At 38.4% G+C, this 27472-nt stretch overlaps 2 protein-coding genes across 3 annotated transcripts in view; both read right to left on the reverse strand.

Annotated features, from left to right (window-relative positions):
• Nucleotides 1–219: 219 nt before the first annotated feature.
• nrarpa (NOTCH regulated ankyrin repeat protein a) lies at nt 220–4002 on the reverse strand. The gene is made up of 2 exons (XM_016285992.1): nt 3569–4002; nt 220–3480 (listed from the first exon to the last, which is right to left on the reverse strand). The coding sequence occupies exon 2, from the start codon at nt 3091–3093 to the stop codon at nt 2758–2760; it is 336 nt and encodes a 111-aa protein (XP_016141478.1). The 5' UTR covers nt 3094–3480; nt 3569–4002; the 3' UTR covers nt 220–2757.
• Nucleotides 4003–9679: 5677 nt separating this feature from the next.
• exd3 (exonuclease 3'-5' domain containing 3) overlaps nt 9680–27472 on the reverse strand; it is a 47789-nt gene continuing 29996 nt past the window's right edge. For both annotated transcript variants that reach the window (XM_016285993.1, XM_016285994.1), the window contains 2 exons: nt 10891–10957; nt 9680–10630 (listed from right to left, as the gene is read on the reverse strand). In XM_016285993.1, the coding sequence (XP_016141479.1) occupies nt 10293–10630; nt 10891–10957 (405 nt within the window). In that variant the 3' untranslated portion in view covers nt 9680–10292. The remainder of the gene's footprint in view (nt 10631–10890; nt 10958–27472) is intronic.

Raw genomic sequence — 27472 nt, forward strand, 5'->3', positions numbered from 1 at the left:
CATAAAACCCACACAAACACACAGGGAGGGGATCTGTCTTTAAAACAAAATTACCCACAACCCCCTGCACTCTTTTATCCAGCATATGAAAGGACTAGGCCAAATGAATGACAAAAAGGAGAGAATGGAAACTGGGGTCAGGTTGGCCCAGAGAGGAGGCCCAAACCAGCCCAATTCTTCCTCTGAGATAGAAAGAAACGTTCACAGCCACACATTGAGGAAGGTTTAATTATTTCTTTACTGGCTTGAACACACACACATACATACAAATATTACAGCACTCATATTCTCACCGCACATGAATCACAGTGTTACAAATGTTCAAAAAATTACAAACAAAACAGACACACACACACACACACACAAAAAAAGAAACGCTGAAGTCAACACAAAAGAACATTCGCATCACTCGCTGGAGACCCAAGATGAAAAATAACTTGGTCCACAAAAACAAAAGAAAAGAAAATACAACAGCACTTTTACTCATTCATATACACCTATCCAGTCATTTAACCCCCATGTCATAAATGTTATGACAAATGATGGGGGTAAAACAACTATACATCGTGCAATTTATTTTTGTTACAATGATCTTACCATCACAAGTATTATTCCCCTTTATTAACATCAGGAGGAGAGCACTTCAAATAAGAAAGTGCTCTGAGATATCAGCGTCTATATATCCATATATATACTATATATGTATACACACACCCGATCACAGAGATACAAACATCTTTGCAAACGTAATGTTATACAATGTAATGCACAAACAGAGACAATATAACCTGGAGCTTTTTTTTTTTATACAATAGTATTTTTTTGTGTTCCTTTTTTCTATTTAGAAAAAATAAAATGTTGACCTGAAGTCAACGAATTAACAACAGTCATCAGTGCAATATTTTCAACAAGAGTAAAAATATCAAGTTTAAGACAAGCGATGCATATTTGTTCTGCCTATACCAATCGAATAGATGATCGTGAGAATCACATCGGTTGCACCTCCAGGTGTACAAGGAGACGGGGGCTGGAAACATCAGCAACACCACTGGACTGTGGCAAAACATGAGTACAATCACACACGCTCACACAACGGCATGGGGCTTCTCGCAAAAACAACAACAACAAAATTAATCTAACTGATATTTGTCCTCATTCACTCACCGTTGGCCATTGTATCAAGAAAAAAAAAATTACATAAAAGCAGCATTGAAACAAACATCAGGTGCCATGACTTAAAGGTGGCAGGCAGTCTTTTTTTGAACGAATCTGTCGATGTTTCCTGCAACAGAAGTCATAGTCTTCTCAATGTTCAATGTTCGTACAGTCCTGCTCAGTAGTAACTATTGACAAGCCTCAGCTCCTGCAGTTACCCGACCAGGCACTAGGGGGCGTAAAAGGCTCCACATTTATGTGCAACAAAACTCCCTGCATTTAATAGTCATGCAATGCATTACACTTTTCGTAACTACAATAGAAACCAAAAATGGCAATGCATAAATTAAGCAATTGGCTGAAATAAAATCTATTTATATATATATGTCTCAACCATGCTTGGCGAAAGAAAAAAATGTTTCGAATAACCAATGGATCTTAATTTTGGTTCAAGGAGATAAATTGTCCCGAGTGAAGATTGTAAAAAAATTAAAAACGAGGATGACAGTAAGAAAACATCAAGTAAAATGACCCAAGCAGGTCCAACTGATTCTGTTGAACAAAAAAAACGAGCACTAGTGGGTAACTGGGCACAGTTAAGGAGAAGGCTTGAGAAAGAGAGCATATGATATTGTTGAATACTTTCAAGTCGAGGTAGCTGATGCAGAGAACCAGAATAAAGGTAGAAGGGGACGCATTTCCCGAGGGGGGAGTGTACATGTGGGGGGGCCGTGGCGCAGAATCTCCACACGGGACAGTTTAGCCTGTAACAAGTCCAAAGCAGCTTTAGGTCACCCTACATACTTTTACACTTAGGCTATAGTCTTAAAAATAACCACAACATAATTTAAATGCATTATCTCAATGTACCTTCATAAATAAAAAGACAAACCCAGCCTGTATTCACAGTGATGACCAGGGTGTTAATTCAAAATACTGAAAGAAGATTATAAAGTGTGTCCCAAAGGCGACTTTCCTGACGTTTTGATTAACAAAAAAAAAGCGAAAGCAGCGGTTTTTAGTAACATGTTAACCATAGACATGGGTCGCACTGGCCTGAAAGCTGTGTGGAAGCCGTCTGCTAGCTGAAGGCAGAGCGCAATAGACTACTTGTACAGAGAAAGAACACAGTAAAGCTATGTGTACAGTACTTAGGAATAAGTCACTTGTTATTTCGAGGACATATTTCAGCACTGGTCACCAATGCCACACGATTTGATTGATGAAACGACTTACGGTTCGTATTAAAAGACAGTGTCTAGCCAAAACAGAGGATGGCCTTCATTCTGGAGTTCACCTCTTGCCACTATTCCAGCATTCAGCCACAGCATCAAGTGCCATCTCGATGTCTCCAGGTCAACAGGTCAAGCCCTGGTAAAGCCACACAGTCCAGATCTGATGACTTAAACATTCAATAAAAAGCTATAGTACCAACGCGCATCCCAAACAGCATGCGTTTCAGATTCTCTCATCGCCAGATCTGACACGGGAAAGAAAAAGGCTACAGCCCTCATTTGGTTTTAAGGTACAAGGGAACTCGAGCTTGGCAGATCACAACGCTAGAATGAAACGAGCCCGGTCTTTCCGCGTGCTTCTACCGGATCACCGCGCGCCGGAGGAGTACTTGGCCTTGGTGATGAGGTACAACACGATGTCCTGGCGTCCTCCGAAAGCGGCGATGTGCAGCGCGCTCCAGCCCTCCCGGTTAGCCAGCCGAATATCGGCTCCGAACTTCACCAGCAGTTTCACGAGCTCCAGGTTCCCGTCGATGACCGACTGATGCAGCGCCGTCTGTCCCTCGGGGCCGAACGAATTAACGTTAAACTCGCAGTTGGTCATGTTCTGCAGCAGCGAATGGAGCTCCTTCGTGTTGCCCTTCTTCACCGCCTCCTGGAAGACTCTCTGCGGCGCCGAGCACGATATATCCGCCTGGCTCATGGTGCTCTCCGCAGCCTTTACAGTCTCGAGTACTGGGCTAAAACCAGCGCGTTAGACTAGAAATAAGACGAGCGTATATATCCCAAAAAGGACAAGTAAACGACACACTTGGTGTGTAAATGCAGTCGGTGGCTATGGTATATATCCAAAGAGCTAGCGAGAAAGTTCAACCATCCACAAAGTGTAAGTCTCCGTGTGTGCGCGTCTCTCAGTAGCAGCACCAGGTTGTGGCAGAGTAGGAGCTATTTAGTGTGCGAAAGGAGGCGTGTGAGCGGCGGGGTCTCCGGTTAAGCGCATCGAGGGCCGTTAGGTTTAGAGACGTCTGAGGTAATTTACCTCAGGAAATGCGTCTCTCGCGTCCCGCCGTGGTTTATTTGGCAAGGCTGACTGGAATAAACAAAGAAACTGTTAAAAGTACTGGTTCACGCTGTCGAGTAGCGGCTTCTAGAAGTGAGCAGGTAAAAGATGTACTTACCTCTTAACGTTTGGACGGGTTGAAGTGACTCAGAAACTGCCCGCTTGCCCGCTGCTAATTGTCCCGGCGAGTCTCTGCCCAGAGCGGCGTTGCCAGGGGGATATTTTAGCCGAACTAGTTTGCATAACAATACGTCTCTGTAGAATCAAGTATTGTGGAATGGGAGGGCTGGGCGACGCTGATTGGCTGCGGGGTTTGATTTGGGGGCGTGGCCAAGCGGTGAACCGGAGAAATGGGCGTGGCTAAGTGCCCAAACATCCCAGTAATAAAACCACTGCGTTATTATGTGTTAATATGCTCTTCGGCGAACCAACTGGTGTAGATTGGAGGAAATTTTTTTTTATAAACAAACACTTGGAAGATGGACATAAGATAACAGACAGGCTTGAGTTGGGTGTTTATTCAGAACCTAACCAAAAATGCTGTTACCCATAGATATACTTGCTATTTTGCCATCATAAACGCAATCAGTTTGGGATTATCTCTAGTATTAAGTTCAAAATATTCACCTGTTAAAAAAAACGAGAGACCTTTAATTTCATTCAATCAATCACCCGTTCTTTTAAATCCAGATTTTCCAATGACTGTTAGTTTCCTACCTGTCTGCACCAAATGGCAATGACCTCTTGTCTATTGGTGTTGCTTAAAAGAAACTCGAAACACCTTTCTCTGAACCATTAGGCTTTAGGACTTGTGAAGCAGCCATTCCAGCTGTTTTAAGTCAAAAGCAAAGCCTGTGCGCGTCAACAGAGGTGTGCGTCGCGCTCAGTGCGCAATAATCCCGGCGTCTCCGAAGACACACCCGAAACCTCAGGTCGCTCTGCGCATGCGCGAGGCAGGACCCTGAGAGACACGCATAGCAGCTGTACCGTGGGAACCGGACGACTGCAGTTTCTGCGCAGCGCACTCGCTTTTCCTCACACGCCGCAGTTTGGCGTGGAAAGCCACACACACACGCTGTATATACTGTGCAGCCGTTTGCACAGACGCTTCAAACATTTGATCTACCCTGGATCTACCAAACTGCTCTGTTTCACTTCATAACCGCTTCGTGCGTTATAAACTGCACGTACTCTTTTTGGCCTGCAAAGTGACTTTTGCATGTGGCTCGGGCGTTTGGAGACGCGATTAAAAGCCCTTAATACGCGTTTTCAGATCATTGTGGAATAAAAATCTAATTTAAATCGAATTTGACATTTAAATAGACAAAGACTAGAGCCTAGAGTCATTTATTGAACATATTCAACAACAGCAATCAAGTTTTCGTTTGTTATATTATTGTCATCATTTCATTTTTCACATTTCCACGTTTTATAATTATACTATACATAAAACATCTCTGCCTAACTGGTTTAACTGGTTAGCCTCTGGCAAAAGTACTCATAATTACTTTATTGACACTTCAGATAATCTCTTGCTGTCAAATGAAATGCAATACATAAAATTGAGTCAGTATATATATATATATATAGCCCAAGGGTCTGCAAGAACTATAAATGTAAAATTGCATCATTTAAACATACACTATTAAGTTAACTTCAACCAAAGCTGAAGTTCACCTAAACGGTTCATTGACCCTTCCACATGAAAACAAATTAAGAAACTACAATTAAAATGTGCAATGTATGCATCATAATGTAGGTAAACATATCTATTTGGTATATGCATGTTCTGGCTTGCACTCAGTTTTATACAGTATGTAATAAGTATCTCTGCTTGCTTCATGGATATTCTTCAGTGTCCCAGTTTTTCTAAAGATTAAGAAGTAAGGGTAAAGTTTCACCTCCACTTTGAGAAGTTCACTAATCCTTGGTTATGTGTCAGCTGTCAAGTTCTCATGTTAACATTCTTTTTGTACATGAAACTCAAAGCTCAAATATAAACCATGTGGAACCAGACTTCGCACATATAAACACTGGGTTAACATGTGGAAGTAATAACTTGTGCACATTATTAATTATTTGTAGTACCTTATCCTAACATGTCATAATGTTCGGATCCCACCATAACATATATGCTTCTTTAATATCTCCTGCGGGGCATGTGTGAATACCGGATTTCAGGCATTCTGTTTTGAGACGGACCAGATTTCAGTATGCACAAATTATATTTCAAATGGCTAAAGCATAAAGCTGTTTTCTTTCCTGTGCAAAACATTCCCATCATTTGAAAGAATGAAGCGAAGTGCACTTAAAGTATTTGACCATGTGTGAAACAGAAGTGTTCTTTAAGACCTGCCAGGGCTAAAACATCTCAGCACATCTGTTGGCTAATCAGAAAGATGTGTCCGTGCGCTAGCCTTTTGGAAAATATTTGTTGAGAAAACGGAGGGCCTCTCCCAATGGCTGGTTATCACTGGACCCAGGAATTTGCACAATTTCTGGTACTTAGATTTGCCTACAGTGGCCCCACAAAGTTTACACTTAAAGGGACAGTTCATCCAAAAATGAAAATTCTTTCATTATTTACTCCTCTGTCTTTCCAAACTGGTATGGCTTTTTTTTTCTGCTGAACACAAAAGATTTTTTGAAGACTGTTAGTTTTGGTTCCCAATTGACTTCCATTGCATGGACAATATTAAAATGGAAGTCAAAGGGAACCGAAGCTGTTTGGTTACTAACATTCTTCAGAATATCTTTCGTGTTCCGCAGAAGAATGGCATTTTAAATGGCATCTATTCAGGGAAAAAACTGCTTGTGCCATCTTTTTTAGTTGATAAATCAGTAGATACTGTTCAAAATGTGCCACTTTTGGTTGTCAAATGTTAGTGGACCATGTTTATATTAATTTAATAAACTACTCCTGTGGTTACCCTGATAGGACACTTGTGTGAACTTAAGGAGAACTGACTTCATAAAAATCCCCAGTTCATAAACGTCATTACAAAACTGACTCAGAAAAGTGAGAAAAGCTCTAGCAACATTTGAGAACAGATGACACTTTGTATCTAATGCAATCATTTTTTTTAATGAAGTGTTCGATAAGTTTTTGGGGTCACCGTGTGTGTGTTTGTGCGTGTGGGTTCACAGAGTTTCTGCAGGTTTTATGAAGGTATTGAATAACACTGCTCCAAACCAATAGAATATGGAAATAACTTTGTATCTTCTGATCACACTGCAAAAAACGCAATGTTTTTCATCAGTAGTTTTGTTGTTTTCTACAGCAAATGTCTAAAGATTCTTAAATCAAGATGCACCTAAGAAGCAAAATGACATAAGTCTTGTTTGATGAGACATTTATCAAAAAGAAGTGAGTTTATGAACAAATATCTGCCAATAAGCTCAGAAAAATCTACTTAATTCAACGGGAAAACAAGTTTTCATTTTCCATTAACAGATGTTTGTTCTTGTTTTAAACATGAACACACTTCATTTTGTTCAAATTCTCAGAAAAGACATCATGTGTTCATATTGCATCTCAAGTAAATGTACCTTGATTTAAGGAAGTTTGGATAATTCTTTTGGGGGGGGGGGCAAAGGAATTTCAAAATACAGAGATATACATTTTTTTTGCAGTGCATGCAACATTTAATGCCATGACTATGAATTTAAGACTTTCTGCTGTGATTTGAGACCTTTTTAGGCCTTAATTTGTGGAAGGGCGAATTCAAATTCTTAAAGACCTTTTCATGACTAGCAGAAACCCTGCTTTAGAGCGACAATTCATCTTTTTGAATCCATTTTTTTAAAATTGTATTCCTTTATCTTTTTTTAAATACATACCCAACACATATAAACCAAACCTGAATGGTAATTTTAAAGGAGACATATTATGCCCCTTTTTACAATATGTAATATAAGTCTCTGGTGTCCCCAGAATGTGTCTGTGAAGTTTCAGCTCAAAATACCCCACAGATCATTTATTATATCATTTTGAAAATGCCTATTTTGAGTGGAAGCAGAAACACGCTGTTTTTCGGGCCTGTCTCTTTAAATGCAAATGAGCTGCTGTTCCCCGCCCCCTTTTCCAGAATAGAGCTGCGCCAGCTCGGACCTGCTAAAAAACATCTGTTTTGGTTCTGATTATCATGTTTATCGCTCTGAAATCATGCGTTTTAAACCATATTAGTTTAAACTTCTGATAAACGTTTTTCTGAGCGCACACGGACAGAAAGCGGCTGTCACAGCATGTGAGTACTAAACTAAGTTCTCATTCACACACAAGTTTACGTTAAAAACACACACATTACAAAAACAGTCGGTTATGTCTGTGAAGGTAAACAGCTGGGAAATAAATTGCATGTTTATTTTAGATCTGTGTGGCGGCAGCAATATACATTAAATAAATCAATAAATTAATCTCCTCTGAAGCTGGGACTTTAAATAGTGTTCTGTGCAGCCAATGACAGAACAGTTAGCATGTTTTGCTCGAACTTTCGCCATGGCATTAGAGCTGGCACACCGTTGTGAAATCAAAATGGCGGCGCCTTGAGTGGAAGCTTACAGATTAAGGGGCGGTAATATTATAATGAGACCCCTTTGCCACATCACCAAGGGAGCGAAATCAGACGCACTCGTTTTTTTCAGACGCTTGCAGAAAAAGGCTTACCAAAACAAAGTTACTGGGTTAATCTTTTTCACGTTTCCTTGTTTGGTAGATGCACCGGGGACCTGATTATAGCACGTAAAACCTAGAAAAGTCAGATTTTCATGATAAGTCACCTTCAAGTATCACAGTTCACAGCTGACATCAAAGCAACAGGCTATAATGAGACACCAGCGAGGTGCTAATCGACCCGACGCTGAGAATATCCTGCGAGCCATTTCAAAAGTACAGTACATAACAGGAAGTGTCCCATATTCCACCTGGGCCCGGGTCACATTCATCAGAAACCCAAGCCAGTGAGAGCGAGCGAGCGAGCTAAAAACTCCTCCCAACGTCAACACACGCGTGTTATTTAAGATTAATACGTGTCATAAAAGCTGGAAGGTCGATCTCAGTGGCATCTAAATCTCTGAATGCTTTCAGATTAACCCTGGATTGTTCAAACCTCCACCAAACACAGTTTAGAAAATATTTGGTGTTTCGTAGCCCTGCGAGGCATTCTGCCTGAAACCAGGCACGAAGGGGGAGCTCTTCAAAGATCAGCCAGCCTGCGCCGCACCTGAGCCAGACAGTGGAGAGTTGGGGGGGAAAGAGAGCAGGCAGAGGCCCCTGAGTCACTGGCTGGGGATTCTGCAGGACTAGCATGACGTCTAAATAGAGGGAGGGCCTTCAGAGTCCAATTCAGCCCCAGTACCACGTGTTCAAGGAGCGTGGGAAAGAGGCAAGCTTTTCTTCCCAGCAAAGAAAGAGCCAGTATCGAATAACAGAAGCGCAGAAGAGCCGGGGTGGCCTGAACAGGGCTAGGTAGAGCTCCTACTGCAAGCAGACAAGATTATCTCCAGCAAATGCAAACACGCAGAGCTACGGTTACAGTCAACACTTTGATACTTATATTCAGGGAGCACACATTTAAAAGAGGACACGGCTCTGTTTGAGCGTGGCTTTATTGAACTCGGAAGGGCAGCGTTGAGGACTGACTGTATGCAGCCCATCCTGTTATGAACTTGCAAACCGTCCTCAAAAACTTGGAACGAAAGCAGTGTCTGGCGTGAATTCAGCAGTGCTGTCTTTGGGGAACCCAAGCATGTTTTTTTGTAGTTTTGACAGATTTACACATGGAGATATGACTTAAAGACTAAACATAAACAACGTTCGATCTGAAAAAAGGAAGTCGAGAAAATAAAACTTTTTTTTGTGTTTTTTTAGAGATAGCTGCAAGAGAGATAACATGCAAAATATTATGATAGATCTTTTAGAAAAACAAATAGAGTAAAAAATGGCTAAAGATATCGCGCAAAACAATTGTGGGATTAATCCAACGTATATCCGGTTTTAAATTTGTAGTGAATCTGTTCATAAAGTGTTATTTAAAACACTTCACAGGTTTGTAAACAATTTATGGCATTAAATATATTATTATAATGTGTAAAACCAATTTAGATATTAAAAAGGCCGTTTTATAGTAAAAATATATAGTAAAAAATTACTAAAGATTTTGTGCAAAAACAAATTTAGATCTTAAGAAAATTTGAAATAAAATGAATAAAATGTGTCATTTTGTGGGGTTAAATGAATGTAAATCCTGTTTTTAATAACATGACTAATTTATGAAACATGACATAACTGTTTTATGACTAATCTTTTCATAAAGTGTTTGTTAAAACAGTTAACACATATGATTCATGAACAATTTTAGGAGGTTTGTGAACGTTATAACATTAAGTATATTATAATGTGTAAAACTAATTTAGATCTCAAGTAAAAAAAAAAAAAAAACAGAGTAACAAATGTCTAAACAAGATATTGTGCAAAAATTAAAATGAAAGTCTTGTGTCAATTTTGTGGGGTCGCTCCAATATAAATCCTGTTTTTAATAACAATTTGTGACTAATCTCTTCATTAAGTGTTATTAAAAACACTTATGGTTTATGAACAATTTCGGGAGGTTTGTAAACCTTTTATGGCATCAAGTATTTTATAATATTGTGTAAAACAAATGTACACAGGATCATTTGCCGTGCAAAACACAATTAAAGCTTCCAAAAGGTTTTTGCACAGTTACTATGACACAGTGTAGCAAATAAAAATACCTCCATAAAACGAATTTGTAAAAAATCTGAGGCGTGAAAAAAAAGCAATGCAACAGCAATAGTTCATCACACCTGGAGTTTGGTCGATCTCAAGCTTTTGTTGCTGCATCTTCACTGACATGCAAGACCTCTTGGAACTGCGACAGCACCCGGTCATAGTGGGTCCCCTCCCAGAACACCTTTCCACAGCCGGTGCAGATGAAGTACACTGGAATCCGGGGCAGGAGGCCTGGGGGCACGGTCTCCAGCTGAACTTCGGCCCCGCTGGGGAATTTGAAGGTCTGGGGGTCCAGGGCGGTGCGTGGGGCCCAGCGGCAGTGAGAAGAGAACTCTGGGCCCTTTGGGGGCCTCCAGCTATTGTATTCTGCTTGTGTTTCATCCTGTGACTCGCTGTCATTCCGCTTAGATACGATGTCTTGAAGGAGGCCTTTTAAGAGAAAGAAAAAGCAATTAGAAGCAAGGAAGGCAGCAGCTTTATGCAACTTTTCACTTCTTATGTTAAATGATGCTGCTGACAAAAACCAAGGACTTAGACAAAATACTGTTCAAACTAAATGCTAATTAAAATGGAAATTAATTCATCAAATTATTGGTGGAAAATCTGTATTAAATCTGTAAATACATTTTAAAATATACATTTAAATGTGTTGTATTGACATGGGAGACAAATGGAAAAGAAGTGGCAACCTCTCTCTTTCATCATGCGGGTCATATCCTCTCTGGACAGCTTCAAGTACTCATTACAATTGCAAGCCTGGAAAAAGGTGACAGAAAAAACACATTAATATGTAATAAAAAATGATGACAGTAAGTAAATCAATTCATCAGCAAGATGTTAAATCAAGTGTTAGATAATAAAATCTCTTATTATGCATCGTCGTATAATACAGGCAGAATCTACATTCTAAATAAATTTAATACTGTTTATACTTTATTATTCTTTTTTATAATCATTTCATTATTTTCCACATTTCAGTGTAACAGAGACGTCATCAAAACTATGAAATAACTACTCAAATTGTGTTATTTATGGTAAAGGTATGATAAATATTCTAATATTTAACAAGTTCACATATATGCCACACACTAGTTTTCCCTTGACTATATGATCTAACGTATCAATTAACAATAAATAGAAATAACAAAAAATATTCACTAAAATTTCAGCTTTGTATAAAATGTACATGCAGCCAATTTACATGTGTTTATTAATTCTATTATTATATTAATTCTATTAATATATTATTCTAATATATTAACACACACACACACACACACACACAATACCGTTCAAACGTTTGGGGTTTTTAAATGTTTAAATAAATGATTTTTAAAAGTATTTAAAAGAAGTCTCTTATGCTCATCAAGGCTGCATTTATTTTAAATATATTAAAAAGTGAAATATTATTACATTTTTAAATGACTCTTTTCTGTGTGAATTTCTCTTAAAATGAAATGTATTCCTGTGATCAAGGCTGAATTTTCTGCATCATTACTCCAGTCTTCAGTGTCTCATGATCCTTCAGAAATCATTCTAATATACTGATTTGCTGCTCCAGTGACGCAGGCTAGGTGCGAGGTTAGAAGTTTGCACCGCCTCTCTTGATTTCACACCTCACTGTGGCTTCTGTCTCATCCTCAGCGAGGAACTCATTCCCACCCTTTCAAACAACACTCAGGCGCTAAAAGCCTCATCACTGAACTCCATCTCCACCTCAGCCACACCACCCAGACTGAGACTCATGCTGAACGCGACACCTTAACAGGACATTGACAATTCAGTCAGTCAACTCATTAGACTAGAATGCTTTTCACACAAATTGAAACTGAAGTCGAAAGACTCTCAGTTTAAAGAAATATTTTACACATTTACTCACTCACATGCTTCCGTTATTTCGGTAAAAGGTGAAATTTTGAAGAAATTTTACACAACAGTATACGGCTGTCGAGTTCCAACAAGAACCAAAAATATGAGTCTTTATAACTCGCATGCTATATTGGTTTCTGTGAGGAACAGAGACAAATTCAAGAACGATCATATCACTTAAGAAGACTAAAAATATAGAGGAGCATGAACACAAAACTTCTCCTTTTGAATACAGAACATGGGTTTTGAACAACATGAGGGTAAATTAATGTTAATTATATAAATATACACTAATGACCAAAATATAATTATGAGTAATTGGAATACTTACGATTTTTTATGTTTTTGAAAATCTCTTCTGCTCACCAAGGCTGTTTATTTGGTAAAAATACAGTAAAAAAAGAAATATTGTGAAATACGTCCACAATTTTAAATAACAGATTTCTATTTAAATATATTATAAAATGTAATTTATGTCTATGATGCCAAGCTGAATTTTCAACATCATTACTCCAGTCTTCAGTATCACATGATCCTTCAGAAATCATTCTGATATGCTTATTTACTGCTCACGATTAAAAAGATCAAAAAAAGATTAATACTGTTATATTTATATTTAGCAAGGACCAATTAAACTGATCAAAAGTGACAAACGTGATGATGATACATTTATAATATTACAAAAGATTTCTATTTCAAATAAATGCTGTTCTTTTGAACGTTGACATTTTTTTTTTCAGGTTTCCACAAAAATATTAAGCAGCAAAAATGGCCTACAATAAGAATCGTTATAAACAATTGACCAGCAATAATAACCGATAATAAAATCAGCATATTAGAATGATTTCTGAAGGATCATGTGACACTGAAGACTGGAGTAATGATGCTGAAAATTCAGCTTTGCATCACAGAAATAAATTACAGGTTTCCACAAAAATATTAAGCAGCAAAAATGGCCTACAATAAGAATCGTTATAAACAATTGACCAGCAATAATAACCGATAATAAAAGTAATGATGCTGAAAATTCAGCTTTGCATCACAGAAATAAATTAAATTTTAAAATACATTCACATAGAAAACGGCTATTTTAGAGTGTGATAATATTTCACAATATTACTGTTTTTGCAGTAGTTTTGATCAAATAAATGAAGCCTTGGTGAGCATAAGAGACTTCTTTCAGAAACATTACAAAATCATAATAATTCCACTTTTGACCAATAGTGTACATGATTTCTATTCATAAAGGTCAGTGTGAATACATTAAGTTTTAAGGATTCAGTTTTAATAATGAATCCATTCAGAGATCAAAAAGTTAAAGTTTATATGATTCTGCATGCGCACACACAAACACAAGGTGCTGTGAAAAGTCATGGTGTGTGTGTGTGTGTGAGGGACCGGCTCAGGTGCCCTTTGCAACCCCCGTCTGCTCACTCTCACGCTCTCTCCATTCCACCTTGAGTGATCTCTTCCCACACACTGCGCAAAACACACCGGCAACTATTTACCCAACTACTGAGTTTCCCATGCAAAAGCAAGTCAAAACCTGCTCCGCCAACTCTTCATACTCATGCCTGCGCCGTTGCGCTCTTTCTCCATCTGTGTTTGCCTCCAAAACCACATATGCGAGTTTTGCCTCATACATAAACACGCGAGGCGTGACCAGACCCAACCCTATGGCAAGTATGTCATATGTAGGAGCCAGGTGCTGCTGTTGTTGTTGTTGCGGGTCCAGCTATGATCTTATCCATGATTGTCAGCCACTTGTGCTTTCCAGCTCACAATCACACATAAGGTCGGACATTTCTGAACATTTCCTCAATGTACTGTAGTTAGGTAGGCATCACTAGTGTATACTTCGGTGCAATGTAGAAATGATGCAGATTTTGCACCTGTGAGATTTTACTGTAGGCAAGCCAGTGACAATACGTCCCCCACTCGTCGTTTGCCCCGATTCGGAAAACAACTGATGAAGAGATAGATTTTATCGCACCTGGTTAGGACACGTGTATTTAACGGCCTAGCTCGTCCTGCTCCGTTTGTGGTATGGAACTGAATGAATGTGGTCTGAAAAAATGAAATGAATACTTGAAAATCATGCAACTTTTTGAGAAGAGATTAAGGCTCCCCAATTACTTGAAATAAAACTAAAATCTCAGTATGACTTAGTGTAACTATCAAATCGCAACAGCTGTGATTTAATCAAATAAATATATGCACTGCATGAATACAACAATATAATGTGCATTTGGAAATGCTACATGCACCAACCATCAACCAAACTTGTAATATGTAGTTGCAATAAAATTGAACTTATTCAAAAAACTAGGACAGACAAAAATATTAGTATTGTATTTTTACAGCTGTAATGTAAATTTTTTTTTTTATTTTACAGTGAAATATTACAATAGCTATATATTTACTGTTTCATCATTTAATTTCGTATTTAATACTTTTATTTAGTAATAATAATTACTATAATTATAGTCATACTGATCTATAAATCACAAAAACATTTTTTCATAATCAAAAAGCTCAATGGCTTAAATTTTAGTTTAAAGAAATTAGGACCGTCATAAATATTAGCATTGTAATTTTTCAGTTGTACTGTAAAAAAAAATAAAATCTCAGTATGACTTAGTGTAACTATCAAATCGCAACAGCTGTGATTTAATCAAATAAATATATGCACTGCATGAATACAACAATATAATGTGCATTTGGAAATGCTACATGCACCAACCATCAACCAAACTTGTAATATGTAGTTGTAATAAAATTGAACTTATTCAAAAAACTAGGACAGACAAAAATATTAGTATTGTATTTTTACAGCTGTAATGTAAATTTTTTATTTTATTTTACAGTGAAATATTACAATAGCTATATATTTACTGTTTCATCATTTAATTTCGTATTTAATACTTTTATTTAGTAATAATAATTACTATAATTATAGTCATACTGATCTATAAATCACAAAAACATTTTTTCATAATCAAAAAGCTCAATGGCTTAAATTTTAGTTTAAAGAAATTAGGACCGTCATAAATATTAGCATTGTAATTTTTCAGTTGTACTGTAAAAAAAAACAAAAAAAAAACAAGTGAAATATTACAATAATAATATTTCTTTAGTTTCATAATTTAATTTCATATTTAATACTTTTTAGTAATAATAATTACTATAATTATAGTCATACTGATCTATAAATCACATTCAAATTTGTAATCAAAATGCCTAATAGTTTAACTTTTGATGGTCGCCATAAATATTAGTATTGTAATTTGACATTTTTCTTTTTTTAGTGCAATATTGCAATAATAATAATTAAAATAATATCTTATTTTGTTTCAGATTTATTGGTATTTTAGGTTTTATTTAATATTCTTATTTAGTATTAATAATAATTACTATAATTATTAGTCATAACAATAAATAAATCACAAAAGTATTTTTTATAACCACAATTTTTGGGGGCCAAATTGTGCAGCTCTACAAACACAAGCACAACAAACCTGGAGCTTTTTTTTTTGTTCAAGCTTTGATTTTTCTCTGGTCAGTGTTTAAACGGGGGGGAAAAATCCCATAAAGCTACATTTTAGAAGGGATCCGAGTCATATTTAGGGTCCAAAATATCATAAACAGTTGTGGATGGGCTCTTTTGATCTGGACCTAACCCTAACCACCTAAAACCTTCTAAAAAAACACCCTGAACACACCAGCAACAGCACAGCAAACCCTGGAACCTAAATAACATCCAAGCACATGCCAGCGAGTTTTAGAGCTTGCCTTCATAATTTCTTCAGAAAATGTAGTGACTAACTAGGTGCCTCAGAGTTAACCGAGTTAACAGATGACTGAATGTACAGTACAGTGTTATATGAGGCCAACAGGAGCCTCTGACAGCTAAACATTTCCAATTAGAGACGTGCTCGAGAAAAGCCAGAAGGAGAGATAGACGAGAGCTGGGGGAGGGGAGCGGAGGGAAAATATTCATTTTGACTCGCACAGACTCCGTTCCCCCCTCTCTCTCTCTCTCTCACTGCCGCTCCCATGGGAAAATCCTGGACTGCATTCAGGCAGCGGGCTTGTGCTGTGGCTGGGTCACATGACCGCGTGTCTGACCAATGAGAGGAGGCTGCTATGATTCAAACAGAAGCAGAGGCAGGTAAGCGTGGGAACTGATTCCTGCCCTGCCGGCACAGCAAACCTCGACGTTTGACACATTTGTTGCAAGCATGGGCGGCCAATAACAAGATCACTACCGTCTTGAGAAATGTAGATAGCATTTTGTGGGAAAACAAATTGGGGTTGGCATTAGCCAATTTGTTTCTAACAGAGAATGTTTGGCAACAATTTACAATAAGGTTCCATTTGTTAACATTATGAACTAGTACTTTTTAACTACATCAACTACATTAATTAGTTATCATTAACCAACAATGAAAAATACTTCTATAGCATTTATTCATCTTAGTTATTGCTAATTTCAAAATCCACTAATACATTATTAAAGTCAAATGCTGTGTCTGTTAATATTATTTAATGATTTATTATTTAATATGATTTGAGCTGACATAAACTAGCAATGAACAGTTGTAATTTTATTAAAAGATGTTAACCAAAATGATTAAATACTGTAACAAATTTATTGCCCATTGTTTTTGCCCATGGCAAATTTATAGCCCAACTTTATTGTAAAGTGTTAGCATTTTTTTTTTTTGCTTTTGCTTTTTTTAATCAATTCAGCTGAACCAATATTATTATGGTTTACATTTTTTTTTAGATGTGTTATATTTTTTAAATGACATTTCTTAACACCAAACAAAAAAGTCAGATTCAAAACCACACAATAATATTTAACAAAGGAAGAAAATACTACCAAAACAGAAAAAACCCAAAGTAAAACAACAACAAAATAATGATAATAATTGACACATAAAGAAAGAAGAACATGTAATGTAATATAATGCAATATAATACAATATAAAAAGTAACACTTTTCCATTTGTTAACATTAGTTAACTACATTAGTTAAACTAACAATGAAAAATACTTCTAAAGCATTTATTAATCTTAGTTAATGTTGATTACAACATTTACTAATACATTATTAAAATGAAAAGTTATATCTTTTAATGTTAGTTAATGGACCTGAGCTAACATGGATTAACAATGAACAGTTGTATTTAATACAGTTATTATAATAATACAGTATAATACAGCTGTATCTAATATAGCGAACACATAACCTTAATGTAAAGTGTTACTATATAATCAATATTATATTATAGAATTGTTAAAGAATGATTATATTATATAATTAAATTGTAATACATTTTTATTTACAAGCATTGTCAATTCTTTTTTAAATCAAATTTTGTTTAAATTGTTGCAAAAACATACAAATTACTGTTTTGATCAGTCTGTTGATTAAAATATTTAACCATATATTTAATATCAAGGTGTTTGTATTTAAGCAATTCAACAACACATTCAATTCCTTTTTTAGGAAGAAAAAAAAACTATATTACTGGGCTCTGCAATTTATGTGGAACACATTCATATCTAATGGCATCGTATAGAGGTCTATTTCTGCTCATACTCATCGCACTCATAGAACAAGCAGATTTTATATTTTTAGACCGCATCAAAATGAACATGTAAAGCAAACAGACGAATAACAAGCATTCAATGGCAAAACGCAAACACATTAACTGACAGTCATAATTAAATAGCTTTAATTATGAAAAGAAACTGAGATGAAGAACAACATTTCAGTAATCTTAGAGGTAATAAAGACACGAGACTGCTCGTTTACTTGAGGCATTAGCCGAAAGCTCATCAGGCCTGACCTCTCTTTCTCTCGTGACCCTGCCTGGAGGTGTTTTAGATTAGTGTTGTTGTCAGTGCTAATGGTCCGTTCACTGCCCAGAGAGCTGAACCTGACCAGACAGTTGGACAGGATGCAGTCGACAAGCGAACCATTCCGACACTTCTCTCTTTTTCTAACAACATACATGTGTTCAGAAAACTCTCCCCTGTTGGTCTTGGAACAACTCATACCCAGAAAAGTTTCTTGGCAGCTCTGGATGAGGGGGGTTGCTTTGGGACTGGAGCTCTGTAGAGAACCACGGGAGTCGGGGAATAATGGCCAGTGAGGAGACTCTTTGTGTGGGCTTTAGCTGCAGGGCTCAGGGGGCCACTGGGGGTTTTGTGTGCTAGCTTGGCCTCTGTGAAGCTAGCCTTTCCACCCACTCTATTGATACTTGCCCCTCTCTCAGAACTGAGCTCTTTAGCACTGCCCAAATAGGGGGATAATAGCCCCACTACGAGCCCTGAAACCAAGAATGGTTCATAGCTCTTTCTTTTTCGCTCTTCTCATTCTTTCATCTCAGGCGGTCAGATCAATGACTCGTACATATACTTCCAGCAGTAAATACCCTTGAGGATGTCGCTGGGGAATTTTTTTTTGTCCACAACTAGATGTAAATAAATGAGATTTGGAACTAGGGCTGGCTGATTTATGTAAATATTAGAGAGATTTGAATAGTTTTCAATTTGACTATTAGGTTTCATAAAACGCAAGTTTATGACCACTCCATGTGTCATAACTTCTGAAATATTGGAAGTGTTATTTTTTTCGGGAAGTGCATTTTTCATGCTTCAAAATTAGGCATGCACCGATATTAAAGGGGTCATATGATGTTGCTAAAAAGAACATTATTTTGTGTATTTAGTGTAATGAAACGTGTTTATGCGGTTTAAGGTTCAAAAAACACATTATTTTCCACATACTGTACATTATTGTTTCTCCTCTATGCCCCGCCTTTCTGAAACGTGTCGATTTTTACAAAGCTCATCGGTCTGAAAAGCGAGGTGTGCTGGGATTGGCCAGCTATCCAGTGCATTGTGATCGGCTGAATACCTCAAGCGTGAGACAGAAATGTTACACCCCTTACCATATTGTGATGCTGTGTCCCGGCTGATGCGCCGAGACAAAAACATTAAAACCCATTATAAACGAGGCATTCGTTGCATCCAGTGGGGACATAATTACGGATTATAATGACTTATACGGTCTTTTTACGCGTTGCGTTGCATCGCGCGCGTAAACAAAAAACCATGTCTGCATTTGTGATCGGAGAAATGACAAACAACAAGAGCTACTCTACACTGCTCAAAACTCGCTTTTGAATCGTCAGTGGCAAATTCTTTAAATATAAAAAACGTACTTACAGGCTGTGAGTCAGAACAGCCGGCATTGTAGTCTACTCTCCCAGGATCAGGAAACAGTCCTCCATAAAATGCGCTGCACACATCTGAATATTTGGGTTGAACTGTTCTGGAACAGTGTTGTAAATACAACTTAACCACTGATTTCTAGTCGTGTCCTCTTTTGGAAGGTCAAACAAAGTAGTTTCGCTTTCACAATGAAACACACGGCGGGCTTCAGTTTGGGTTGTGACGGTGAGGAAATTTTCCCACTGGTTAATTGACGTGTGACAACACCGGTAATACCGGTATCACCGTGGGGGCGGGGGCGTTCCCTCTTTTCCTGCTTTCCTTTGCTTTTAAATAGCTTGTAAAAGCGGCGTGCGCATTTTACTTTCACTTTCAAATAGCAGCAATTCGGCGTAAAGCAATTGTTCGTTTGAATTTTCCCTCTTTTCCTCATTTTCCTTCGCTTTTTAATAGCTTAAAAGCGCAGAGCGCATTTTACTTTCAATTTTGAATTAGCGGCAGTTCAGCATCAATTGCTTGAATGCAACAACAAAATACAACATCAAACTCACTTTAGCCTATATATAAAACATAGAACTTTTATTAACAAAACGAATAAAAATACGCCATGCTATAGGGCAGGCTATGCCTAATATAAAATAACAAATAACTTACATAGAGTTTAAATAGGTATACAAAACTGGAAATAGGCCAAGTAAACATGTATAATATATAACCAAATAAGAAACGTAGAACGTCCAATAGCAAAACGAGTAAGAAAGCTTGGAGGCACGGCATACACCTTGATGTCAAATAAAATAAATAAATGACACAAAGTTTAAATAAAGTAAAAATCAGCAAACAATGTGGAACCAATTAAATAAGAAACAAATGTTTAAAAAAAAACTTCCAAAATCACCTTAGATAAACGGCAAAAGTCAACAAGCTTTTCAAAATCCAAAATATTGTCAAACAGGCGCTTTTGCATCTCGTTTCGAAACTAAATCATCCACTATCATCTTGTCTGTCTCACATCACTCTTCTTGTCATTCAGCTCGACTCGCTCTCCTCACTGGAGAAATTAAATCTGATCTGTGATGCGACTGTCGTTCGGCACACTGCATTGAGCAGCCGCATTCAGTTTTTATTTGTAGCGTCTGTTCTTTTACTGAACTAAATTATTTTTATTACTATAAAAAATCTAAACGACGGTGGGGGTCGGTGCCACGGTTGGCATGTGACGTAAACGGTGTTGCGGCTTAACACCGGTATCACCATCAGCACCATCTATCGCGGCAAGCCTAGCTTGAGTGAGCGGAGGGCGGCAGGCTAGAGTGAGCGGAGGCCAGAGGCCTCGAGTGAGCAGAGGCGGGCGGGCTTGAGAACGGCGCGGCCGGCGGATTCGACGAAGGAGCATCCAGTGGGCTTGCGGCAACCACATATGACGACCCCGGGCTGGACTCCGCTTTGTCCACGGTGAAAGCCGATCCGGCGATCCACAGCGAGAAGTTGATGTATTTCCTCAGCGACCAGCACAGATCAGCTCCAGGCATAATAAAGCGGATATCGTCCTCTTTTGGAAGGCCAACCAAAGTAGTTTCACTTTCACAACGAAGCACACAGCGCCTTCACGACATGGCGGCAACAACAATACTACAGCGAGAATAAAAGTTACGCCTTCTTTCTTTGTGTGAACATTTGGGTGGCGTTATGCAAATCTTCTCACTCTTAACTTTTATAAAGAATATCTCTTTGGATTTGAGACTTTAGTCTTTGCAACTTTACATATCTTATTTATGCACCAAGAGCTTGTAACACTCCAAAGAGAAAGGAAAAATTTAAATTGCATCATATGACCCCTTTAAAATTATGGCCAACACAGATAAGCCAATAAAAAGTTACATATTATGGCCAATAACTGGCCAATACCAAAATTATTTTTAGTAATAATTCAATTTAAAATAATTAATTTAAAAAAAATTATAAATAATTTATTATTTAAAAATAAATAACTAATTTGCCAAAATAGATGAAAAACAAACCATTAAAAAATAGTATTAAAACATTTTGTGTATGAATTGTGGCATCAAAGTGAATTTAGACATCACATTTATTATTTTATTATTTCATATTAAGTATGAAAAACAGATATTCATTTTGGTATTTCACAATGTTAAAATATCAGTATTTTTTGGAACCTGTGATACTTTTTTCAGGATTCTTTGATGAATAAAAAATTTAAAAGAACAGCATTTATTCAAAATAGAAATCTTTTGTAACAATATAGGTCCTCTCTATCATTTTTTAAATCAATTTAACATATTCTTACTGAATAAAAGTATTAATTTCCTTTAAAAAAAAATTTTGAACAGTAGTGTATATTGTTAGAAAAGATTTCTATTTTGAACAAATGCTGCTCTTTTTTAACTTGTTATTAATCAAAGAATCCTGAAAAACATAACACAGCTTCCAAAAAAATATTACGCAGCAGCACAACTGATTCCAACATTGATAAAAAAATCTGCATATTAGAATGATTTCTGAAGGATCACGTGACACTGAAGACACTAGCAATGGCTGATGAAAATTCAGCTTTGCCACCACAGAAATAAATCATATTTTAAAGTATATTAAAAACAGAAAACCTTTATTTTGACTTGAATAATATTTTACAATACAATATTTTTACTGTTTTTTTTATTAAATAAATGCAGCCTTGATAAGCATAAGAGACTTCTTTTAAAAATATAAAAAATCCTACTGATCCCAAACCTTCGAATGGTATATGTGTGTGTGCCCGTATTAAACCGTATTCTCTTTTTCTAATAACAGTTGTTCTAATAGCTGTTCAGAAAGCTCTCTCGATATATAGGAAGAGAATGAAAGAAGAAAGTGAGAGAGAAACTGTAGGCAAGGTTGTCTTGTCTTCCCACCACACCCACAGTAACTCGCTGCGGTATTTGTCCCGTCCTGTCTCCTGGTGTCTTGTCATGGGAGCGCCACCACACTCTGTTGCGCAAGCCTTGTGCTGCGTTTCACACCTCTCTTTCTTCCCTTGCTTGCTCTCTTTAACCGACACACTTAAGCATGTTCGGAATGCTATTGTGAAGTCTTTATGATTCATCCCCAACTGTAAATATTGACTATGGCAGCCCTTAAGGGGGGGGACGAGCCTGAGAAAGCTGTGGGATGACTGGCCCACTCCAATGGGCACCACAGATTTCAGACCCAGCAGGCTGACAAAAAGACTTTCCAGACCACAGGGTGGGTCAAAACCCAGTTTCGAAAATCCAGCCTTGCCGGTAAGTATAGAAGACTTTAGAAAAAACCTTAAAAAAACCCTACTTGCTTTTGTTGATCTAGCATAGGTTTACCTACCATCAGCTATGTGCAAGAAAGGTCTGAATTGATCCCATAACACGGATACCAGGTAGCTCTGTCAAAGCAACACAAAGGTACCGACGGTATCAAACAATTTAGCAAACATGAAAGACTCATTGTGCCGTGAAATAAGAGTGCAGATGAGGACCAATGAGCTTGATTTTCTCACAAAGATAACCGTGCACGCATACACACAGCATGTGGGAGATAAAGTGAAATGAAAGGGTGTGAGGGGAGAGAGGTCAAGTGCTAATGATGCTGGATAAGACATGAGAGCCTCAGAGGAGAAAGACGACTTCAAAGCACCTCTTCTCCGAGTATTGGTGTCCACAAGGAAAGAACAAAAATGAAGGGCTTTGAGATGGCAGCAGGGGTGGACAAAAAGAAGAAAGAAACAAGAACAAGGGTGTAGACAGGAAATGGGACAAGATGGTGAACAAAAGCCTGGGGAGGGGGGACACCAAGGGGAAGGGGGAGACAAAGTGGAAACGTTGAGGTAGAAGAGGGCTGGGGGTTGGTTTCGGGGGTTCACCTCGGGTGTGAATGCGATGAGGTGAAGCCTAAAAAGGCCTGAGAGAGTTCCTGTGTCACGAACCCCATCGGCAGCCCTTGCCGCCCCTCCTTCCCTCGCGTTCTGGTCGGTCTTGCTAAATTCCCCAGGGCCAGAGGCTGTCCCTTTTCAGTCTCCTGTGACACAGTCATTATGAGTGTGGGAACTGAATCTGTCCCTCTCACAGTGGCCCCGCAAGCCTGTCGCTCCGCCCCACCTCAGTCCACCATCACCCCCACCGACTCCAGCTCTGCTTGCCCCCTAATATCTCTGAGAGTCGGACCCCAGAAACCCCACTAGCTTCCCCAGCCCGCCCCTTTTCCCCCCTTCATGTAACAGAGCTGCTATCTCCCAGTACAGAGCTGTCTTTCCCAGTCTCTGTCATCCCAATCATCCTCCATCCCTGACGCTATCGCCTCGCCGATAACCATGGGAACCGTTCTGTGGGAACTGGCTGGACCGGCCCGGCACACCAAAATAGATGGCAAAGAAAAGACTGAGAAAAAAACGGTGAGAAAGAAAACTAGAAATACCTCCCAGGGGAGGGTTTAAACAGATGGACAGAGACAGGTATACAACCTGACCAATCAGGATCTGGCAGGGAAAGGTAACAGGGCGGTGCGGGTAAGTTCTCCTGTGGCGGCTGAGTTTGTTGCTTTGATTTCAGGCTCTTCGGGCCACTGCTTTTACACTGTGGCTTTGGGGCCATCGGTGTCCCCTCTCTTTGTAATGGAGATCTTCAAAGACACTCAAACGAGAGCAGAATTCTAGAGATCAAACATTGCAGGCTGCTGAGAAGCAAGTCCGATAAGAGCCCAGTAAGTTAATGAACATATCCCACCATGCTTTGGTTTGCCAACGAACCGGCTAATATTGCAAGTTCAGATGATATCACTGGGGAATCCCTTTTATCGGTTAAAAGGTAAAGCGGATAAGGTTAACCTCAGCACCTCCTCCTTTTCCTCATGCGCAAGCATCACGGATGGACTAGCGCAGTTCCTGTGAGAAAACCAACTTTCTTTGGTTACTGGAGGACAGGAAGGGAAAGAGAGAAGGGGAGAGTGCGCATCTTTTCTTGTCTGAATTTGGCCATTTTTCCATTCCAATTTTATACGATGTCGTTCAGTATACCGGCTCTCCCAGCACTTTCCCAAGCCAGAGAGGCTGACCCCAGTGTCCGTATACCTCGACTGTCCCACGGGGGGCTGCTCTTCGACCCTTCCCACCCCTAACTGCCCAGCACTCCCAAAGCAAACAGACTTCCAACCCTCGATAACATCAGCCGGATCAGACACAGAGGAAGCACTGCCAGCCTCTGTTGACCCCCATTCCCAAGCCCGACTCAAGAAACAAGCGCAGAGTTTCTGAATGCTAATAAATAAAAAAATTAATGAAACGTCTTATGTTTAACACTACTTTAGTACTTTCTATCACCACACACAGGCACACTATGGGTCACCAGTCTTCCCCTCATTAACACACAGAAAAACAAACACTCAGTAACAGTGGGGTTCCAGGGCTGTTATAGCTTGACAGGCTTCACTTGGGGTCTCATTTAAGAGAGGCATTTACACTGTGCAAGTGCACAGACCAGCCATGCAAAAAGAATTCGTCAAGTCCAACAACATTCCCATGGATGCTAGGCATACCACTATTAGCTACAGCATATATAACATCCCCATTAAACCTAGAAACTGTTCTTAGCTCTGTGAGCACTAGTTAGAAGCATATCCATCAAAATCTTGTTTCAAACAGTGCATGTGTGACTTAATGTGGGAGGCATAACGGCCCATTTTAAGTAACCTATTGTTCTTAAGACAAATGACAAATGCAATGGGGAAAGTGACCTTGGCCAAATTGCTCTTAAGGTGACTTTAGTGGATGTATGAAGTCAGTTCTCTTTAAGTTTACTCACAAATGTTTACCAACTAACAAATGCCACTTTTAGTCTTGATTTTGAACAGTATATGTGACCCTGGACCACAAAACCAGTCATAAGGGTCAATTTTTTGAAACTGGGATTTATACATCATCTGAAATTTGAATAAATGAGCTTTCCATTGATGTGTGGTTTGTTAGGATGGGACAATATTTGGCTGAGATACAACTATTTGAAAATCTGGAATCTGAGGGTGCAAAAAATCTAAATATTGAGAAAATCGCCTTTAAAGTTGTCCAAATTAAGTTCTTAGCAGTGCATATTGCCAATCAAAAATTAAGTTTTGATATATTTACAGTAGGAAATTTACAAAATATCTTCATGGACCATGATCTTTACTTAATATCCTAATTGGCATAAAAGAAAAATAGATCATTTTGACCCATACAATGTATTTTTGGCTATTGCTGCAAATATACCCATGCTACTTATGACTGATTTTGTGGTCCAGGGTCACATATCATGATCTTAACATTTAAAACCTCACAAATGTTATTTTTGATGTTTTGCTTGTAAACTGAGCTTTTTCTTTGAAAAGGCTCAGTTTTTTTCTCAGTATTTTTGGATATCTCATCCCAGAATAAAATGATGCCATCGTTTACCAACCATAATGTCACTCCTAATGTCTTCCATGGAACAAAAAAAAAAAAGAAATTCTGTTGTTCAAGCTGCTCTGTTACACAAGATAGAAAACGGGGGCTAATCTAAAAAACATATTTTTTGCTTTGTGCAAACTTTGAGACTGTGCTTAAATTATTCTGTTGCGAAGGTAAAATTACAGAAAGGACTACTTGTTCAAAGTAAGAGAACCGGTGAGATAAACACAGCCTAATCTAGATGACCAACTAAGCCCCATTTAGCTGCTCAACCAAAGCAAAGTAAGGTAGCAGTAACATTGGCAATTGCAGTCCATTCTGCTGAGCTACAGGGAACCCTGCACGTAGCCCTGCACTTTAAAGGCATGCTGTGTAAGTTCATGAAAGACGACTGGAGATAAAAATGGGCTTGAATGATAGCTTATGGAAAAACATAACTCTCTACAGTCTGCAAAAACAAGGAAATTCGTAGATAAATTCTGGGTATGGAAAATCTGACAGATATACACACGTGACAGAGTCGGTCTCTCTTTCACAGTAAATCAAGGACACACATGATGCCTTCCTCCTACATGCACACGCACACACACACACACACACACACACACTCCATTCATAATAATGACCACATTGAGCAACCCTCCCTAAGTACAGCTCATAAAAATCCCCATCAAGGCACACTTTCACACATGCAACTATTAGGGAGGGATGGGCAGGAAAAAGAAAGACGAGAGAAGGAGAGATTTGCAGTACTATGGTTTTCAATCCTATGATTTTCTTTAAAACCCTTTGGAGTACCTGCTACATGAATGTGATAATCATTCAATACTACAGTCCTATGGTATTACCTTCTGATACTGTATCTAATGGCTAAAAAGGCAGTCATTGATTTGGAACAATCTACTTAGGGAGGAAATTGGTGCCACACGAGACTCAACTAATTAATCCCAAAAGAGTCTGATGGTAGCATGTTTTTAAGCTAACACAGAGTCTACACTGGACGTGACAAAGCGACCATTGCAAATAATTTGTACTTTGTGTTAATAAGTCATAAATAGAACAAAGCATCAGTTTACTGTCGGGTATTTGTCGTGTCGTGCCGCGCCACTTCCAGTGTAGACAGCATGACTGATTATAATAGGTTCCATTGTCTTTTGTCGTGTCACGTCGCTTGCCAACTGGTGTAGACACGGTGCAATAGTGCAGTACTCCTAAGCCCAAAGTAAATGTAATTATTTTCGCTATAGTATGCATATATAGTTATGCTAATTAGCAAAGTGTGTGCATACTGAATGCATGCAGCCAGATTTCTATAACTGCGCATACGCTGTACACTTTAGCCCAAAGTATACTTTGTTTTTATATGCATATGCTAGCATTGTTGAGCGCGTAGCCTTTCAAAATATACACATTTGAGGCGTACACGAACGCAGGCGGTCTCTATTTTTAGCCAGAAGTTATGACCAATAAAAATGTCTTTGTATTCTTTTTAAATTAAAGTTGCTGCTATCACATAACCCTCTCACACAAGCGCTTGCCACTGTGGGCATCTGTTGTTGATGCAGTCTCTGCTATTTTGTTGTTGTTGTTCCGTCTCTTTAGTTTTATTTTCTACTGTGAAACAAAGGCATTGATTAGTGCAAAACCAAGTCAACGTGCATGTGCGATCTGCGTGTACAAATTACGCACGGTTACAAAAAAACGGATGG

The sequence above is a fragment of the Sinocyclocheilus grahami genome, unplaced genomic scaffold (assembly GCF_001515645.1).
Source record: "Sinocyclocheilus grahami isolate Dianchi unplaced genomic scaffold, SAMN03320097.WGS_v1.1 scaffold204.1, whole genome shotgun sequence".
NCBI lineage: Eukaryota > Metazoa > Chordata > Actinopteri > Cypriniformes > Cyprinidae > Sinocyclocheilus > Sinocyclocheilus grahami.